The following is a 21769-nucleotide window of genomic DNA, read 5'->3' as shown; positions in this document are numbered from 1 at the left end:
ATTTCTGCACATGCGTTTTTTTATCTAAAAGAGATCATTTCCCAGTCATTGTAGGTCTGTGAAATCACCTTTACAGGCTTCTGACACTGACAGGCAGTCTGTAGTTGTGGTCCATATACAGTTGCGCTCACTGAAATCCGACCCAATGTGCAAAACTGGCGCCCTCAACTTCCACGGCCCTGGCAGTGGAATGAATGCGGCTGGACGTACACATGTACACCCACAATGATGTAATCGGAACTGGTCCAGGGCGCCAGCTTTGCACTTTGGGTCGGATTTCAGTGAGCGCAACTGTACATGTAGCCTTGAAAGCAGGATAAATTCGACATACGGCCTGCGTTGGCCTGTACTTCAGCGCATGGAAATTTGGACATTCAAATTGAAACTGGTGGGTAAATATACTTGTGTAGCAGCATGCTCTTAATTGCGCCGACGCAAGTTTTCGTCGGCAGTTGACCGCACATCAGTCACTCGCATCTCCGGCCATGCACCCCCACTCCCCAGGTCCTGCAGGCATCAAGGGCGTGAGGAGGGGAGAGTGCACATCACGAACATGCATGATCAGATAGATGCCCTCATGCCACCGTGTACGTCAAAAGGGCACCGACCACCGAGGCAGCAGCGCTGAAGCACAAACGCTGAAAGCAAATACTAGTACAGTCATGTACACTGTACTGGAGTAAATGAGAGTAGTATTGAGGTCTTGAAGAAAAATTAAAATGGGAGCATTGAGCACACAGTAAAAAATCGAAATAGCTCGGTATCTGGGGGTATATGGGAGAGCAGTGGAGAGGAATATTTCTGGGAATGTCGGAAAGAAGAGCCACTGGTCGATTATACAGATGTGCACCAGGCGGTGGCTGGCCATGCAATAACATTAATCTGCTGGCCAAGACAAAGACGAACAAGAAAAAAAAAGCGTGGACGCAGTACTAGACACGGAACATGGAGCACAAGTAAGCAAAACTCAAATCCCCAAGGAGTTCCAGCCGGCGCAGAGTGCACATGTACACGTGTACATACAAACAGCATGTACATGTACACCAGATAGAAACAGTAGTTAGTGAAATGAAAAAAATAATAATTACGTAAACGGTCAAGTAACGGGTAAAAAAAGAAGAATGAGATGCATAGAAGAGTATGCCGCCCTTTTCCACCGCGTGGAAGACGTGATACGGGGACTGATATTGGCTGGCTAACTAGAGAAATCGAAAGTGTGTGTGTGTGTGTGCATGTGTGTATGTGTGTGTCTGTGTGTGTGTGTGGGGGGGGGGGGTATGTGCATGTGCAGCCTGTGTGTGTGTGTGTGTGTTTGCGCGAGTGCAAACTGCTTCCTAATGGTGGAAATAAATAAACGTGATGAGCCCCATCCTGAAGAGCAGCATGTCATGGTTTTGTTCAGGGAACAGAAACCTGAGCAGTGGGCACATCCCTTACATCGCCACTAAGTTACACTACAAGTACACAACCGCTCGCTTATTCCGGACCGGCCATATTCTCCGGCGGGAGGGCGTAGAAGCGAGAATTGTGACCGCCCCCATCGTCGTCGTCTTCTTCTTCTTCATCATCATCGCCATCACAACTGTCCCCGATGTCCTTGGTGTGGCTCACGAACGCCAGCCGATTGGCGCTGTTGGCGCTCTTGGTGCTGCCGCGACTCTTCGTGCTGTCGCGATGCGACCTGCGGCCCGGACTGCCCGCTGACGTGCCCGCCGTGTTCTTCGTGCGCCACGAGCTGATCCAACCGCCGACTGCTGACGACGCGGACGCAATCGCACCACCTATTCACAGGGGAGGAGACGGAGGAGGATGGGCGGAAACAGAGAAACACCAAAACTGAACACAGAGCAAGTACTGTAAAAGCCATATAATTATATAACGAAGTGCTAATTCTAACGAGTTAACGAGGAGAAATCTGTCGCTAAAATAGAAATCGTTATACAGAAGTCGACACATATACTGTTCTATTGAGCGTTGAGAATGAATAAAGGCTTTTACAGTACAACATTACGGTAAAGTACCGCCAGAGCGCCCCGCCTCGCGAGAGCGCCCCACCTTGATTTTACAGCCAAGGGAAGAAAATCGTATGGCAGAATGCTACTAAGTTTGTACGATTTGAGAACCTTCGTGTACTAAGCTACACTTGGTATGCTTTTATGTGGAGCTCGAAGGTAAACTGGGTACGGATTGACTGCACAATGTGCAATGTTTGTACAAGGTCCGTGCCGTATGACCTACAGACAGGAATCCACCTCCACAAGGCGGCCACGAAAGGACGAGATGGTGGGGCGCTCTGGCGGTACTTTACGGTACTTGTACCAAGAGTACATAACCCTCAAGAGAGTGCAACTGCCCGCATAACCTCTATGCTGTGCTGTGACGGCAGAACTTCACATCACGTGACATGGTTCAAAAGGTTATGCTGGCAAACAGTGCAAAGTGACCAAAAGAGAGTTGTACCCAAAGCTGGGCTGCGTACAGCCCTGTATCTATCATCAAGAGTACATAACCCAAGAGTGTGCAACTGCCTGCACAACCTCTATGCTGTGCTGCGACGGCAGAACTTCACATCACGTGACATGGTTCAAAAGGTTATGCTGGCAAACAGTGCAAAGTGACCACAAGAGAGTTGTACCCAAAGCTGGGCTGCGTACAACCCAGTATCTATCATGCACTAGAGTGCACGGGTTCATCACGTGATGTGAAGTTCATACATGTCACGTGCCTGTTGTCAGGTCGTTGCTAGCATTTGGCCAATCAGAGCAGCACCGTACCAGGGCACTATCAGACGATAATGCCCGGGTACGGCGTACCCATGCCCATTAGGAATGACCCCAGGCGTACTAGGTACGCTGGTGCACTGCCAAATATGCACCAAGCCATGCCTTTTGGGCAATGACCTGGTACATAATTGGCAGCACTCCAGCGCACATAGAACACGTGGGACCATTCACGATATCCTAAGGACACCACATGCACTCGCACACACCACACAAAACGAAACTACTTACGTGCACCGTCCAAAACAATTATATTTTACTAGCAATGTTGACATAGGAGAAGTAATTTATAACAACGTGACAATAACACACAGCATGTCACTACCATGCATTACTAAATTCAAGTAAATTGAGACGAACAAGTCGACAGGTGAACATGCATCACAAAGTTACCTATCTGGAAGAGATCAGATTGTATCTCGAACTCCTACAAAATGTACAGTTACATATACATGTACATGTACTTCAAATGTACATGATTGTCCAGTGTACATAATGGACCTCAAGTAAACTGAAAGCAATGCGAACAAAATCTCAGATGTACATTTGTGTGAAAAAGTATCATTGTTCCGAATAAGAACACTTACAATGTACTCTCAAAGCTAGTCTATTTACTAGTGCCACTTGGTCAAGGATGTTTGCGGTCAACGTTAACTCCAAAGCAGCAGCGAATCAGCTAACTTTCGTACCGCCCAACAGGCAACACTAACACCAAAATGCAAAGACATATTCCTGGAACTGCAAGTAAATCTGACACATAACGTTCTATCATTCCACGGAGAAAGCTCCTTCCTATCTTGTTCGACCCTTCATTCATATGACAGCTGATTGGAACCTTCCTCCTCCCTTGACCATGTTTACCTTATTTGTCTACAACTAGGCACGTAGCATGTATGAACTATAATAAACACATGGTGCGTCGTGCATTTTGGCTGATTGTATGCCCTAGTGCGTAGCCCTCGGTCGTGCACCGTAGCCCGCGGGCCTGCGGCCCTTGGGCTACGGTGCACGACCTCGGGCTACGCACTAGGGCATAAATCAGCCATAATGCCCTCCGTACCATGTGTTATTATATACTTCTGCCGTCGCAGACCCCATAGCTGGAGTTGCACACTCTTGTTTATCTACTCTTGCTATCATGTACAGAGTGCAAATAATGTGTACGGGTTCATCACGTGATGTGAAGTTCTGCCGTCGCAGACGCCATAGCTGGAGTTGCACACTCTTGGGGGTTATGTACTCTTGCTTGTACTTGTAATGTAGCCTACAGGGAGAGAAATTGCTTGGTGCTATACTATATGTAGGACCGCGTAGCCTCACTCACATGAGGTCGATTTTCCCTGGCCAGGACGTTACATGTACAGACAGGAAAGCAGCCCAGCAAAAGCAGCTCGAATCTCAGAGGCAATAGAGCACTTGAGTGTAACAAACAGTGAGGATGACATACATGCACCAGCAACCCTACCTAGCTCGGTTTTAGTGGTGCTGGCCGCAGCTCCCAGCTTCTGCTGAAGCGGTGTCAACGCCTCGCCGACTCGCATTTTGGTCTCGCTCATCGATTGCCGGATCTGATCTCTGTGGGACAGGGGGCAAGCACAGCAAAAAACAACACAGGGGTCACAACAAGAAAACCGTTCCAGTTAGAGTTTCCCATATTCCCAATCCCAACACACTCCATGCATGATGTCATTGTCATGCCATATGTACACATTCTGCTGGATTAGATTGTTACCTTGCGGATCTTGGTCACATTTCAGTAGATTTTATGTTGCAGGAAAACAAACTAGTGCACAAAGCTACTGGAAATTGCAGGGCATGCCAGCACAACCGTCTGGGGAGTTTTCGTTCACGCGACAGGTGACAGCGAGAATATCAGGAGATAAAACAAGGCCGTAGTGATTTTCTGTACCCCACATTGAATGGTACGTCTGTTTCCAACACCGCTTTCTTAGGAAGTAGTTCTGTCCGTGCAGAATAGGAAGGAGAGAGATAGCTACAATACTCATAAAGAGAGATAGCTAGCGAGAGTTCTACAGCTTTCAGGACGTACTGTGTTAGATTGTGATCTCGGAGGTCAGCGAGGCCAATCTGTCCTTTGCACGGATGCCTGTAGCCACAATAACACCAACAGCACAAACAGCAAGGGCTTTAATGAGTTTTTTAAAGATCAACACAAGACACAAATTATTGAAATACAAACACCACACGCACATACACACACCATACACAGACACCCACCCACCCATTCACACACACACACACACACACCTGGCCTGTCGAGCCACTGCCAAAAGGGTCACGCACAACGACAACTAGCCGATATAACAGCATGTTTCTAATACCCGGCTGAGGGTCATTATTCGCAAGGTTGACTGAAGCAGTACAGTAGCAGGCAGTCACAAGAATACAACCTTGAGTTGCTACAGCGGGCACATGAGCAGCTTAGGGGCCATCCGGCATTATCGATAATTTTCACGGAACGAAAAAGTCTACTTTTGAACCCCCCCCCCCCCCCCCACCCACCCATAAACGAAACTTTTCTCTTCGTGAAAAAGATCGATAATTACAGACGGCCCCTTACTTGGGTTCGATATCGGTGATGGCAGGGTGCGCCAGCCTTGTCCAGTGCAGGTAGTTATACTGCTCTTTCCATAGCCGGCCAAAATGCGTCCCAAAGTCGGCCATGAGACGAGAATCTGTGGAGGATGAGAACACAGAGAATACGGATGAATAAATTTGAAGGACTTGAGCACTCCAAATGCAAGACCGCCAAGGAGAGGCGTGATTATGCTCGAGAAAGATTGAGGACCAAACATTACACTGCATCTGCAAGCCAGGGCAAGGATACAGCTGTGAGCACATGGCTGCACCCGCACGGAAGTAATATGCAAGTAGATGCCGTGATGTTTGACCGCTCAGCTGATCACAACTCCATTGAACCAAACGGGGAGGAGGGGGGTTCACCACTCAGCATGACAGGGGACTGGACTCAGCAAGCACAGCAACACACAAAATGGGAGCCAACATGCCATGGTTGGCTCTCACCCTTCATCTCAACCGATTAATTGGCCGCTTTACGAAGTGCCAGGATAGGTTGTCTAAATTTAAAAAAAAGTAAAAACATACCCTTGCTGGACGAGCAGACGAGCAGAGCAACTAAGTACTGGCGAAACTGCTGTCGCACCCAGTCATCACCACCAAACCAGTTTGTCCCTGAGAGTGCAAAGAAAGCGGACGCAAACAACAAGACTGCTTAAAAGTAGTGTGACGGAATGTGCATGTATGTATGTATGTATGTATGTATGTATGTATGTATGAATGTAGCGCATTGGCCGGCCACCATGGCGCACATACACTCTAGTGTCAAATGCAAACTGGTTAAGAGTACAGTACGTCAGAGGATCAAGTGCACGTAACAACGCATCGCCACGGACATACCTGACGCGCACGACTCCTCATCCGCTTGAACGGCCGAGAGGATCTGATCGGCAAACCGCTGATCGGCCACCGTTAACGTCAGGCTGTTGCGCAGTGATGAGTCGAGAATCTCTACAGACCCACTCTCAGTCTGCAAACGTGAACGCAGAACCAAGACAACGCATCAGAAGACCATGGGAGAAGCGGGGGTGTGCCCAGCCAGAATGCGGCGGAGGAGAGACAACGTTAATCAGTGTGGATATATCTATGTTTCGCGTCAGTTCAACTTCCAGAATCATATGCGAGAGGTGGAAAATAATAAAAAGTTGCAAAATAATAAAAAGGCTCATCAGAGAGGTGTATGCACTGTACATAGCACAACAGCTCGTGCATGATGTACATTCGAGAGAAAAATCGTACATCGAAGCACAACATCTGGGTTATCAGCATGAGTAAATATTCACTTTGGACAGAGGAGGCAACCGTTGGTGCCCATGCTTCGCTGGCTTATTGTACTGAGACTTCAGCAGCGGTGCAAAGAGCTCCGGAACGACGCATCCTCTCAGCTTGAGGCGATCAATGCGGTCTGGTGTAAGCTCATAGAATATTGCTCCCAGATGCCGAACAAACGATTTACGAACGCTGGCCTAGAGGCCATTTCTGAATCCCAGCTTCGCCGTATCGCAACCAGTCCACACTGATGACTCGCACAATCGTACACTCACTGTGCATGTTCGATTTTTTTATTTTTTTTCCGAAAAAAGTCAAAACGTATGCGTGCGGACGACGCGAAACATAGCTATAAAAAATGATGGCCTTACTATTATTAGAAGTCACTGCGTTTTGAGTCGGACTCAGGACTGTTTTGAGTCAGACGAAATTATTGACCGACGAAATTTTCTGTCTGGACATACTCGGGTACAAGAACTATGTACTCACATCCACTTGCACGTCAACGAGGTTGGGCGAGTGCAGGAATAGTGCGTTAGTGGAGCCGGCGACACATCCCAGCATCTCATCTCCCTTGAAGTTGTCCATCTGCTGCAGGGACATGTACGGCAGGACTGGTGTGTCCTGTACCCAGTACACACACACACACACAACAGACACATGTATATAATTGTGCACACACACACACACACACACACACACACACACACACGTACACACACAGAATACCAGCCTTCAGGGCACTTCTGAGCCTGCTAGATTCACCGAAGAATTCACCAGAGACAACAAACCCATTAACCATAGCATGTACATGTAGGAGTCAAGGTCTTTGGAGCTTTCCAAGAGCGAAACATTCACCTTTGGAAATATTAGAATGCACATGAGAAGCACACACCAAAGTCTCTACGACGGCCATAAGACTCGTAACAGTAACCGGCCTCCAAAGTCCAAACACTACATCACAGTACAAATGCCAGGTGGTGGCGGCGGTAGTGAATTGTACATAGACCGCATGCGCCACACTCACAGCACGGCAAAACCGAATCGGGAACCCGTAGTCGTCAGACGTCGATGATAGGTCCTGAAAGCGACAACACAGAGAAACACACACACACACACAGGGAAGTTGTAACAGGACTTCTTCCAGCAGCACGGACGGGCTTTGCCCATTGCCCAGCGTATAGATGTAACGTACACATACACATATTCAGTAGACATCAGCTTACTACAAAAGGGTTCTAATGATAAGGAGAAAGCAACCGTACAAACAAGAAAACCACTAACTATTCTTGCTCAGAAGACTGCATACATGCCTAGTGAAATCAGCATGGGATGCAATCCACCTTTGCAATATCACAGGAATGGCTTCAGTTCAGTGGCAAAACAGCACGTCCACAAACGTCCAGGAGTATTACTAGTAGAACACATGAACAGGATAAGTCATTGGACACCTGCACAGAAGTACGTGTATAGGCGTAGAAGAGTAGAGCGGCACAGCACAGACTGCTCGATGCATGTAAACATTAGTACATTACTAAACAAGCCAGCATAGCTGTATGCTTGCCAGCACTCACCACATCTGCAGGCTTAGCACTACCCTCTGAGGACACTGGCGGGGCAGGCTGTATCTGGGGTAAGCACGTCTCCAGGACACCTAAGCAACACACAGAGAAAGCACATGTACAGCAAATACTGTCAGGGCTGCTGTTGCTGCTGGAGTCTTAGGCCTCGTTTACACGACAACGATTGAAAAACATTTTCAAAAGAATACGCTTCCACAGATTTTGATAAGAGCGTTTACACGACAACGCTGAACAACTTTTCAAAAACGTTTCAAACGTAAAACGGCCTTCAAAGTGTTTTTCAATCATTTCCGTTCCGTTTCGTTCTCGTGTAAACGGCAAAAACGTTTTACTAGTACGAGCCTTGTACTCAAAACATGCCGCCGCCAGCCTGCGCCAGGCCAACTTATTGCACGTGATCATTGCGCGCCGAAAAACGTGTTGCAGTGTACACGATTATCGTTTTCGTGTAAACAGCAAAAACATTTCGAAAACGATTGAAAAACGTTTTTCAATCGTTGTCGTCTAAGGGTGTCATCGATAGGCGAATCTGGATTGAGTGCGAGCAGGCGGTGTGGTCCGAGCAACGCTGGCCCAATCGAACAAAACAAGGGTGCAGTACGCAAAATGTACGCATATCGTACAAAGATTCTGTGAAAGCTGTCCAAAACGGCAAAGTCCATTTCCACTCCGGCCATTCCCGGTGTGGGGGCCGGTGTGGTCGGATTCCACTCCAAGTACACCTACTCCAGATTCGACCAAACGATCACGCTCACTCGGAGCACACTTGCTCGGGATTCGCCCAATCGATCATGCCCTAAATGAGGCCTTACACTCATGATGTGCAGAATATGCCTTTTTATTTAAAAAAAATTTCAAATTTGGACTTCACGGAGAATTTCACAAAGTGTTAGGAAATTAGAGGCCGCATGCCACGTACTGCTCTTTTCTCTCTGAAACTCAACACTTGCAAGCCAGATATGAAAGAAAGAAAAAATCATCAGTCAGACCACCGGGACTCGAACCAGGGACCTTGCAAGGTCCCTGGTTCGAGTCCTGGTGGTGTGACTGATGATTTTTTCTTTCTTTCATATCTGGCTTGCAAGTGTTGAGTTTCAGAGAGAAAAGAGCAGTACGTGGCATGCGGCCTCTAATTTCCTAACACTTTATTAAAAAAAAGGAAAAGAAAAAAAGATGCATGACAATAGCAACACCAAAAAAAGAACCGTCAAAAAAGGAGAGAGAGAGAGAGAGAGAGAGAGAGAGAGAGAGAGAGAGAGAGAGAGAGAGAGAGAGAGAGAGAGAGAGAGAGAGAGAGAGAGAGAGAGAGAGAGAGAGACACACACACACACACACACACAATAACAAGGGAACGGTTCGCTCTGATTCAAATGCTAGTGAGAATTCATAAAAAAATTAATTCCTCCTACATTTCTCAAAAAGTATGAAAACTCCACTGTAGCCATCCATTATACACATACGCAGTCATACATCCTAACACTCTCCAAACGGTCTCTGAGCTACACCAATCACTAAAAGAAAAAGAGATAATCATTCGAATTTTCGGGCCAGGCCCATCTTCAAGAATCCCATTATATTGTACAGACAATGCCTTACCCTGAGAACCCCGAGCAACAACTTCTTTAACGAAATGCTACAAAGCACATGATCCTAGAGGGTGGTGGCATTCCTACAGATGCGGAAAACTCGGCTGGAAGCCGAGTCTTACGCGAACCGTGATTTTTTTTACAAAGCACATGATACGCACTCCAAGCTTACCTGGAAATAACGAAAGCAGTGCCACCACTGTCTCACATAGGTTATGCACAGGATGGCTGTGAAACAGTACCTGCAAGGATGGAAAGACCAAAAAAGACCAGCAAACATGTCTATGCAAAGGCTTCTGCTAAACCCCGTGCCAAAAACGAGACCAGATTGACCACCAAGAAGCAAATTCAGTGTCTAAGAAAAACCGACAAGATGCACAAAAAAACGGCAAGGCAGTCGAGATCTGGTCAGCGTAAAGCCAGTTGACAACACAACACAATAACACACCTACCTTCTTCTCCAGGAGCATAAGTTTGAACAATACTAACGCCTGCATGCAGATAACACACACACACACACGCACGCACGCACACACACACACACACACACACACACACACACACACACACACACACACACGCACACACACACACACACACACAACATGAACAGTCAGCCATCAGCACAGTAGCCAGCACAGTAGCCAGCACATACAGTCATCGCATGTATTATGTAAGATCGACCACGTGAATAACGACCTCGGGGATAAAACTCGCGAACAAACGACAAAATCTCCAGACCTAGTGTCCATGTGACTGCATATTTTTCAACCTTATGAATAATGGCAACTCGCACATAACGACCCCCTCCTCATGCACGATCAGGGCCGTTATTCCCAACGTAGACCGTCCTCACACACACACTGGGGTATCAGATCAAATCTACTGCATGTGCTTCTGAAGAGAGCGGCCTTTCAACTACGGCGATTCCCGATTACACTTTCGACAAAAACTTCCAAAGGGGAGGAAGACGCGCTTCTAGCAGGGTGTATCCTGGTTCAATACAATCGCCGGGCCATTCCTGAGTGCACCCCATCCAGCCAGCACTGGGCCATGCACAGTGCTGCATTCCACAGCTCCAAGATTTCTTGCTTGGAGCTCGCCTGAGGAAACAAGATTATCTCTAAGCCCCCCGTCCAGCAATAATATCCGCACTCAATCTGCTAGGCGAGAGATCGTGCTAAGCCTAGAACCCAGGACACACAGACACAAACAGACAGACATATATACTCAGCACAACTGCAAAGCTCTGCCTATGGCATATGCGTTACAAAATATTTATAAATGTCCTCTACCTGGAGACTCCTTATTGTATCTAGGTACCGAACAGAGCTTTCTCAAGAAGAAATAACGCCTCACCTTGCGTCCAAAGCGGAGGATAAATTTTCTTGCTGATATACCTGAGCAAGAGAAGATCACAGCCACAAAGAGAAAAAAAGAGTGGAAACTGGTATGTGGAGACAACCAATAGATATGTGAGCCGGCGGAGTATGGCTATGCTCAGCCTCATGACTATGCTCCAGTGCTATGCACCAGTGGACAGTCCAGTGTTGCCATGGCTGCATGCCTTGGGCTACTGTAAGACCAGTACTGTTACGCGAATCGATCACATATGATCGATTCATGATCGATCCGTAAAACCTTCGTAACTCCATCATGTCTTGTCCGAGTTCAACAATCGAAGGGTCTATTCAGTAGCGGAAACTCTAAGCTTTCCAATGCAACAGTCGCAGAAGAGCTACGATGTACGAATCCAGAGATATCGCGCGCCGTACTCTTGTATCGGCAAATTCAAATTTTTTATCGATCTCTTCGGCATTTTAGGGGAAATCCGTTTTCGTGTGCTCTTTGACCAACTCAGCACATGATAATGACGCAGTTGGCTGAATTTTGAATCGCCTCGAAAAGATTTGAGCGTTATGCGATAGAGAAGAGTGGAATGGCGTTGATGGAGAAATTTGCTCGCATATTGGGCTTGGAGACGACTTTGATGTGTTCCTGCGCCTGATTTGTGGCAGCTAGTTGATGGATCCTGGTATCCTGGCGTTGCTCTCGACAGGAGCTTTCCAAAGAGCCCAAGATTGTGGAAATGGAGCGAAGGAGGCCAAAGTTATAGCCTGTTGAAGGTGAAAATTGTGCTGAAAATTCAAATTCTGCTTCATTCTGTGCTGGAAATCAGTACATAAAGGGTTAATTCATTAACATTTGAAGTCGTTATCTAGAAAACGATATGTACATGTACAGTCATTTGCCAGTTTTGAGACGGAATTCGTTAGAATTTCACCTCACTACCCTACAAAAATCTGGAGATCGTTAACTTTACTTGACGTTAAAACATCTGGTCTTACAGTGCATGTCAACATACAGAAAAGGACATGGAGTGGTGGTGCTTGACAGCCGCATGGCAAAGAGCATGCCATCTGGGTGTTGCTGGCCAAAGCAATGGCTGCCATGGCCCATACATGTACTTACATGACGAAGGGCTAAGACTATGTGGTGAGCTAGGCGATGGTTGAAGAGCGCGATTCAAGTGGTTATAAACATCCTGGTACACATACCATACACGTGCACATACATACACACACGCATACACACACACACGCGCACACATACACGCACACACACACACACATACATAAACACACAGGCACGGAACAACCACATCAAACAACAAACCGCTGGGGATGGCTCATCCATTCGATAACACATTTGTTGTGCTTGCATACAACAAAAGCCATTCGCAATTCTTCCACTGGGTTTCAAGTATGAACTTCATGCATTTGATCTGCACTGAAGAAAATCGGAAAACTTTTGCTTGCTTTGCCAAATTCCTTGCAATGTCCAAAACAATCCTAAAGACCCACTGGAACACAAATGCCGAGTTCAAGCAGAACTAGATCATAATATCCAGTCACTTAGTGCGACAACTAGGCACAAAACTGACGGGCTACTCAGACATGCAACGACGTAGTTCCAACACAAATCCGAAGCGCAAACCAAACAACCTTCCAACCTGAGCTTTCCAAGTTAGAGAGTTGTTGGTTTGCACTTCGGGAAATGTGTTGGAACTAGGCACCAGGCTGTTGAATGTCACCGCACCCCCCGTCAGTTGTCAGTGATGTGCCTTTTCGTCGCATTACGGTAAGTCATCTGTCTGCATACCGCATTACCGGTATCAGCTGGTAACATTGGTGGACTGTTAGTCAAATCTCATGAATTGTCCTTCCTCTTATCGAGCATAATAATTAGGGGTCAAACGGGTGTACCTTTAACTAACAAACGGGTAATTTTCTTAACGGGCGGGTTAACGGGTACCCTTTAGCAGCCATGTTTATTTTTTTGCGCAATTTTCACAGGAATCAAGATTTCAATTCATCTGTTCTCGGGTTGCATTTTGATATCACATTGTGATTCGTAAATCGATTGGTGTCTGACAGTCGCAGGAGTAGATGTAGTAGGTGCGAAAATGCAACAACAATGCCGACCTCCAGCGTGGTGTTGTAAATAACTGACAATATACGATCCCAGCAGTGTTGCTCCGTACTGACTACTTCATTAAAATCCAAACGGGTACCCTTTTACTAACGGTACCTGAGATTAACGGTCGGGTACCCGGGTACCCGGTACACCCCTTTGACCCCTAATAATAATATTAGCTCGCCAACCAAGTTCAAACCATGTGGCACTGCTTACAATTAAAATCTGCGTTTTGGTGAAGTTTTTCTCTCCAAAGTAGGCATGCGTGGCCAGCGACAGGTGATGCTTGATGAGGCCAAACAGTGGCTGCAAACAGACGGCACATGGAGAGTACAGAACACAGTCATGTAAATGTACACAGGCATATAGTACAGACTTTCTCGTTCAGCCGTGAGCAGATGTTGCCACCTGCTTGCCCGATTCATAGGGCCACTTCCAAACACAGCGTATTGCGTGCATGGCTGGCACACATAGCCTTGTCACAAATTTGGCTTGAACACTCTATAGGTTATGCAATGGTGTCAAATCTGCCTTAGTAACGTTATACGGGAGCTAGCTGACCATGCGAGGTGAACTGCATATCTTCTATACGTTCTTCGACCGTACACCCGTTGTCATGTACGTGACACAGAGTATATACCCACCCACCTGCCGACATAATACACACACGCTCTTCTGGACAACACGTCGCTTCACATCGCTGCCCGTCTCCTCCAGGTCCTGTCAGCAGACACACGGCAAACATTAGCAGCACACGTGCACACCACGCACGCACGCACACACACACACACACACACACACACACGCACGCACGCACACACACACACACGTGCACACGAACAAACAGACAAGTCAAGCACACATACTTCCGTACAAAATACACTCGCGTGCGGGTATGCACGTACACGCACACGCACGCAGGCACACACACAGACACACACACACACACACAGCGCATACACACGGCACACCACATCACTACAACATACAAACCACTGTGGAAAGTGGACCACACTGATGCAGTCCTCGCAACCAGTCAGCAAACAGCCAAAATAGAAAATAAATAAACAACAGAACAAGCCTGGTTTCTACGAGATAGAAAAAGAGCACTTAAAAGGCATGCTCAGTACTAACCGCCGCTTCTATCTGCCGGTAGCAGGCCACCGCCGACAGTTGTGTTTGTGTGTCGTCCGGATCCGGGAGCAGAAAGAACACAGCGTCTGCGTGGGCGCAACAGCAGACACAGAACACAAAGTCACAATGCTGTACATGTTATTTTACTCACGTTGGCAGTGCCAGTACAGACAACAGGGTCAGGACAATACACCCACAGTGAAGCGACGTCAAGAGCAGAAGCAGGAAAGCGTACTTTAATAGTATACAAGCTACTAGTACTTCTTAATCCAACATACTTTTTTTTCATCAACCACCACACGTGTCCCCCTTTATCTGATACCTTTTTTTCCATCATTCTGTGAGAGCCAGCCGTTGGCTGGTGAGAAGGAATCATTGCCTGTTCGCTTGGTGAAGTAAAATAACGAATACCATGCCATACCATACTTCAGCATGGAGCAATACGCCTGTGCTCCACAAAGTGTCCGAAATGAGGGAGCACCTAATAAGTTAGCATCTTTTTCGTAACGTACCGCATTCCAAATAGACTCTTCGGGGCCACGCATGTTCAGCAGAAGGCGGAGTTCGATGAGGGTGATTCGCAGTCACGGCAAAGACGACTGCAATAGCAGTTCCCGGCGCTAGCACCGGAGGCAAACTCTCCATCGCGTGTAACTGCTATAGGAGATCCAGCGCCATGCGAAAACAAAACACGTACAGTTGTGCTCGGTGAAATCCGACCCAAAGTGCATATTTGGCGCCCTCAACTTGCACGGCCCTAGACGTCCTGCAAGTGGTGCGAATGCTGCTTGACGTACACAATACATGTACAGTGATGTGATCGAAACTGGTCCAGGGCGCCAGTTGTGCACTTTGGGCAGGATTGCAGTGAGCAGAACTTTACACGTAATCTTCTACGTGTACGACCAAAAGTACATAACCTCCAAGAGTGTGCAACTCCAGCTATGGGGTCTGCGACTCTGCGACAGTAGACCTTAACATCACGTGCCAAACCCGTACCCGTTATTTGCACCCTGTGCATAACAGATGCAGGTTTGCACGCAACCCTGCTTTGGGTTCAACTCTCCTGTGGTCACTTTGCACTGTTTGCCAGAGGAACCTTTTGAACCATGCCACATGATGTGAAGCTCTGCCGTCGCAGCACAGCACTGAGGTTGTGCAGGCAGTTGCACACTCTTGGGGGTTAGGTGCTCTTGATACGACTGGCATGTGTACTTTGAAGTGTGGGTCTAAACTCCCTGCATACAAATGTGTCCGTAGGCAAGAAAGAAAGATGCAAACACACACGCAAGCGCACGCGCGCACGCACACACACACACACACACTACTACTACTACTACTACTACTACTACTACTACTACTACTACTACTACTACTACTACTACTACTACTACTACTACTACTACTACTACTACTAGTACTACTACTACCAAGAGTACATAACCAAGAGTGTGCAACTGCCTGCACAACCTCTATGCTGTGCTGCGACGGCAGAACTTCACATCACGTGACATGGTTCAAAAGGTTATGCTGGCAAACAGTGCAAAGTGACCACAAGAGAGTTGTACCCAAAGCTGGGCTGCGTACAACCCAGTATCTATCATGCACTAGAGTGCACGGGTTCATCACGTGATGTGAAGTTCTGCCGTCGCAGACCCCATAGCTGGAGTTGCACACTCTTGGGTTATGTACTCTTGCTACTACTACTACTACTACTACTACTACAGTCGTCCCTCTCTAATCCGGCACCTTTTGCAACGGCATTTTCTGCTGGATAAACAAGGGTGCTGGATTATCAAATCCTGCCCTCCAACCCGGCCCACATGTTATCATACATGTTTGTGTCGTACGTCAAAACGTAGGGATTTTCTGTGTCAAACCAAGTACTTTGTGGAATGCATGTCTATAACATACACTTGGGAATATCTTATGCACTAGCATAGGATATTCCCAAGTGTATGTTACATGTGTTGTGTATGTTACAATGGTCCCTGACAGTATGCGATGTACAACTGCTGGATTAGAAAATCGAATTATGTACAGTTTGAGTGATTTGTTGCAGAAAATCGCTGCTGGAGGCGGAATTCAAGTGCCGGATTAAAGCGTAGATAATGAACTGAAAAAATCCGTTTTGCCAGAAATTGTGCTGGTTTGCAAGGGTGCTGGATAAACAAGTGCCGGATTAGAGAGGGACGACTGTACAACTATGTACAGGTACCCTATCGGGCCACGCCGCTCCCAGAAGCGGGAGACGACAAGTAGTGAGAGAAATCGCAAAGCACATACACACACAAACACACACATGCCTGGCCATTTTCAACACCGCTTGCACAACGCCATTGTGACTCCATTCGTACACGTTTTCTGGATGAAATGCGGAGTAAGGTAAGGTTTTGGTGCAAATCTATGTAAAATCAGTGCAAACCCAACTAATAAGTAAGGAGTCTGGTGATTACCTTCTGTGGCCAAGTGAGCTCCATCAGGCAACGCCAGAGCAGTGATATATTGCCACTCGGGAGGCATCACCGGTCTTCCATCCGCCTCGCCATACTTCAACGGGGGATAGCAAAACTCCACCTGCAGCATTAGTAGAGTTGAAACAATATTAATTTTATGAAAGTCTTCATGCCCCATCTCAACTACAAACTGGTTCGACTTCAATTATCGACAGTGTTGAGAACCAACCTCCGACCCTCGGGTATGGTGAAATCCAACCACAATTATGTGCAGAATGATCGGCTCAGAAAACTGCTCGCTGCCTGTGTCCTCAGACATCATCGACGCACCTTGGTCAATAATGCACCTCAATTTTTCTTCAAAACACAATTCAGGCTTTTTCAGAAAGGCCTGTTTCTCTTTAGTACGCGGAGGTCCAATCACGAGCTAACTGGCTTGGGCTTTCCTTGCCACTCAGCTTGTCGTCCACTATTCTATGAGTTGGACAGCTTCTAAATGCACACAATGTGCTTCAACAAGGGCTGAATCCCGCTCTATATCTCCATCCATCGCATTTTTCTTCAAAACACAATGTCATGTACCATGTACATGTACCGTCGACGGGCCGTCAATCTTTTGTTTCAAAAAATGTCAGCAGAATGTTTTCCGTGCGTGGCGATGACTTAGGGCTGCGTTCGTTTTTAGCTACTTGGTAGAGTAGAGTAGAGTCACTCTACCGATAGAGGTAGATGGTAGAGGCAAGTGTACGAACGCTGTTCTACCGGATCTAGTAGTTTACACGATGCGTACGTGAAATGTTTCTTTTTTTTATGGAGTTGTGTACAAATCCTTGATCTTGCTGGAAATCCCGTAGCTCTACCAACTTCTACCGGATTCTACCAACTTTTTCCCGGTAGAGCCGGTAGAGGAAAGTAGAATCTACCCTTTTGAGTAGAATTTTTTTTCAAAAAACGAACACCTCTTCCGAAAGAAGTAGTTTCTACCCAAACCTGTAGATCAAAAACGAACGCCCCGGCCGATGACGTAAAACGTCCAAAGATTATGTACTCGTACGATGGTACTCGATCGTAAAGTCCAGTTGCAAATCCGGATTTTTTTCTCCTCTAGAAAATCATCAATCGACAAAGATTTCTTCTTGTTTTATTTCCTTCAAAGGCTTCATCTCCCTTTCCGACGCGCCCAGCATTGAAAGTGCGCTTCATACTTGGCTGAAATCCTGACTGGCCGGCTAAAGCCATGGAACGAGGAGCGTCTGGTTCTGGAGAAGATCGCCGGTATTCTGGCCCGCGTGCCTCTGGTGACCGGTCATCAGACGATGTTGTACCTCCTCACTCTCGCCTGTTTGTAGTTTGTGGCAAAGGCCGCACATCGGACGACCTGCGGCCAGTGTTTGAGAAGTATGGAACGATCGAGGACATATTTGTTGTCAAGGACCGGCAGACCGGAGAGAGCAAGGGCGTTTGCTACGTGAAATACGATCGGACATCTTCGGCCGCACTGGCCCAGGAGGGCCTGAATGACACAGTCCTGGAGCCCGAGTCGAAACCTATACGCGTAATGATCGCCGCTCCCAAGACCAAACAGCCTGGCTATGATGTCAACGACGAAAAGAGTCGCAATCGCCTGTTTGTTGTGCTGCCGAAGGGCTCTGGTGACAAGGAGCTGCGCGCCGCTTTCAGTGGATGCAAGGACTACGACACGGCATACATTGTGCAGGACTGGAAAACCAACGAGCCGAAAGGGTTCGGTTTCGTGCAGTTCAACCGCGCCTCGTCAGCCGCGCTTGCCATGGAAAGCTGCGACTCCAGCTTCCGTGCGGTCATCGCGGAGCCGAAAGACGCAGCTCGCGACCGCTCGCGAGGTGCATCCGGTGGTGGGCATTCGTCCCAGGACGTGTCGTCAATGGTGTACCCGCCACTGCCTCCGATGGGTGGCCAGCAGGGCTCGTCTCGCTACAGCAGCGGCGGCGGCAGCTATGGAGGCAACGACGACGGTGGCATGCCCACCAGGCTGTACATCATCGTTGACACTTGCGTCTCACAGGATCAACTGGCTCGCCTGTGCGACATCGCGCCCGGCATGGAGCACTGCGACCTGAAGATGGTGCGAGGCACCAGCGAGTCGCGCGGCTTTGCCTTCGTCACGTACGAGAGCGCGGCGAGCGCGCGCTTTGCCAAGGAGCGCCTCAGCTGCGTGGAATACCCGCCGGGAAACCGCCTGGTCGTCAAGTACGCCATGGACCATCCGAGATCGGCAGCAGCACAGCAGCAGTACGAGGGTGGCGGCGACCAACGCTCATCTCGCTATCGTGGTAGTAGCGGCGGTCATGAGTCCTCGGGGCCTGCGTACCGTGACCATTACTCTGAAGACCCTAGCATGGTAGCGGGGGGAAGAGGCGGTTACCATGATGGCGAGTATGGCGGCGGCGAACAGCATCACCACGAGACAATGCGCTACGATAGCTATGCGCAAGGTGAGGAGATCTACGGCCGTCCTCCTCCGGCTACAGCAGCAGCAGCACCTCCTCGCCGCAGCAGCGGTGAGCATGACTTTGCAGCCGACCAGTACTCCGAGAGCGCTGCACACACGGAGCACAAGCCATCGCCCTCGGCCGGTGCCGTCGACCCGTCGCGCTTGTTCTTTGTAGGTACGCCGTCGCTGCCTCCGGAGAGCGTTCTTCGCTCGGTGTTTGGTCATTTCGGCAGCTTTGTTGATGCCTATGTTGTACGCGGACACAACTACGGGTACGCGCGCTATGGTGACGAGACGACCGCCCAGTTGGCCATAAAGCACCTGAACGGCTCGGAGGTGGTCGGCAACAAGCTCAAGGTCATGCTGGCCGACCCTGCGCCCCGCGCGGACGAGCCGAGCGCCAAGCGTACGCGTGTGTAAGTGTGTGCGTGGCTGCACTGTACACACACGGCCGGGAGGTGCGCGAGAGTGTGCGTACAACAGTGTGAGACAGACGACAACGACGACGACGACAACGAAGAGGCCAACGCTGAAGTGTGACCATTACAACAACTAACGGTACTGCAACACGTACGCACTCTACACTGGGCGGAAGCGAAGACGTTGACCATGTGGTCGAAGTAACGACACGCACTACTCTATACTAAAAGTAGCCATGTGTACCAGCGGCGGGCTACTACAGTAACTAGAACTGGTACTGGTGCGAGTACTGCTGCACGTAGACCTCGATGACTTGTTTGACGCTGGTGTATATTAGTATTACGCGCACTGCTAGTTACAGACTAACTTACTGTCGACACTAGGCTTCATGTATGTTGTGTGTTAGTAGAGCAGCAGCAGCACCATGCATTCTTGTTTCAGCATCCATACCTAACAGAGCAGAGCAGTGACGGCCGCTTTCTGTCCGTAGACGCCCAGGTTTTTCCAGGTTTGACTGACTGAGGTGCACGCCGGCTAGCGATACCACTCGCTCCACAACAACGACGACGACGAAAGCCTTCACTGACTTGCTTCTGGACACACGGAGTCTTCGTTCTGACAGTAGTGACTGTTTTACTGCAGCGTACGGGACTGAAACGTCGCTGTGGACGGACGCAGGCACGGTTTCGCTGTTATGACTTTGTTCTCTTTAGCCTGCGTATGTGTATGTATGTGTGTGTATGTATGTGTTTGCATGTATGTGCGTGTCTCTGTCTGTGCGTATGTATGTGTGTGTCTGTGTGTGCAAAATCACAAACATACTTCAAATACTGCTGCAGAAGTACATCTACACAGTTCCCTGCAAGCTGCATTTTCTTGTCTCCTTTTCTTTGACGTCGCCAGTTTCCGACGATGACACTAACATGTAGTTACGTTTACTTGTGCAACATGCTTACATACTGCTGTACTTACTACGTTTGACGTGACTAAAACTAGCACTAGTATTAGAACAAGTACATGGCGTGTAGTAGCAGCGTTGATCCCGTCTGCGTTCTTGCTTTCTCCTCCGCTTGTTAACCTGTCTTCGTTGCGCGAGTCTTCTTTGCATTGCGGTGTGCCGTTCTCTTGCTGTGTTCTCCATGGTCCAATGGGCAGTGATGCTCAAAGCTGATAGTGGCTGTACGTGGCATGCTGCTGTAGTCTACTGGTGTCCTGGCAATTCCCAGGAAGACAGACCTCTTGCTTTCTGGTAGCCGGATTTGGAAATTATCCGAGTGTAGCATCTGAGTGTGCGGAACTTTCGTGTACTTCATTACGGCTTGCTACAAGTAGTGTGTTTCCCGGGCTGTCGTCTCAGCTCGCACTCAAAGCGGCAATCCTATGCCATGACCTTTGTTCATGGAGAAGAAAGTTGAAGTGCTACCAGCGCTGTCTCTGTTTCACATGCAGCAACTTCTTTGCTTCGGCCAGTCGCCGTGCTGCCGCGACCTATGTGTTCAGCCGTCACTCTCATGCTCCTTCCTGAAAGTGCACGCTCGCTCTCCATGTGTGTTGCGTTCTATGCATCTGTCCTGAATCGTCAAACCTCTGCTGTTCAGTGGCTCCTTGTAGCGAGAGCGCCTGGGTGCCATCCCGAGTGGAGTCTGTTGGTTTCCCACTGCTGTGGTGGGGCTTTAACGGCCGTCATGCCTCTGGTGTAGCTGCCAGGACCTGATCCTGCATTATACTTCTTCAAGTATGTGCACCCACGACATTCACGGCTACAACTGTGGTCCGTATTGTAATGCAGCTGCAAATACTGTAACAAGTGTTGTATACTGCGTGGCTATCCTGTGCATAGGCGGAGCCGGAGTGGTGTTTTGCCCTGAAATACAACTTGGCATCACCAGGGAGCCCTACACATACCCTATGCGAGGGCTCTTTGGGCATAACCAGGGAGTCGTAAAATTAGTATTTTACGACTCCCTGGGCATAACTGACTGACACAGTCACA

The 21769-nt window shown here is 48.4% G+C and overlaps 2 protein-coding genes across 2 annotated transcripts; one reads left to right on the top strand and one right to left on the bottom strand.

Annotated features, from left to right (window-relative positions):
• Positions 1–672: 672 nt before the first annotated feature.
• On the bottom strand, positions 673–17450 carry LOC135818123 (late secretory pathway protein AVL9 homolog). Its single transcript, XM_065331452.1, has 18 exons — positions 17113–17450; positions 16884–17004; positions 14428–14513; positions 13942–14013; positions 13510–13599; positions 12289–12361; positions 11176–11216; positions 10269–10307; positions 9989–10058; positions 8222–8301; positions 7675–7728; positions 7137–7271; positions 6219–6348; positions 5907–5993; positions 5362–5476; positions 4831–4887; positions 4246–4355; positions 673–1781 (listed from the first exon to the last, which is right to left on the bottom strand). The coding sequence occupies exons 1-18, from the start codon at positions 17203–17205 to the stop codon at positions 1477–1479; spliced, it is 1758 nt and encodes a 585-aa protein (XP_065187524.1). The 5' UTR covers positions 17206–17450; the 3' UTR covers positions 673–1476.
• Positions 17451–17995: 545 nt separating this feature from the next.
• Positions 17996–21058, top strand: LOC135818122 (RNA-binding protein 45-like). Its single transcript, XM_065331451.1, has one exon. The coding sequence runs from the start codon at positions 18121–18123 to the stop codon at positions 19774–19776; it is 1656 nt and encodes a 551-aa protein (XP_065187523.1). The 5' UTR covers positions 17996–18120; the 3' UTR covers positions 19777–21058.
• The last annotated feature ends 711 nt before the right edge of the window (positions 21059–21769 follow it).

This window comes from Sycon ciliatum, chromosome 5, assembly GCF_964019385.1.
Source record: "Sycon ciliatum chromosome 5, ocSycCili1.1, whole genome shotgun sequence".
Classification (NCBI taxonomy): Eukaryota; Metazoa; Porifera; class Calcarea; order Leucosolenida; family Sycettidae; genus Sycon; species Sycon ciliatum.
Note: the sequence above shows the minus strand (reverse complement) of the source record. Positions and strands in the feature narration are given on the sequence as shown.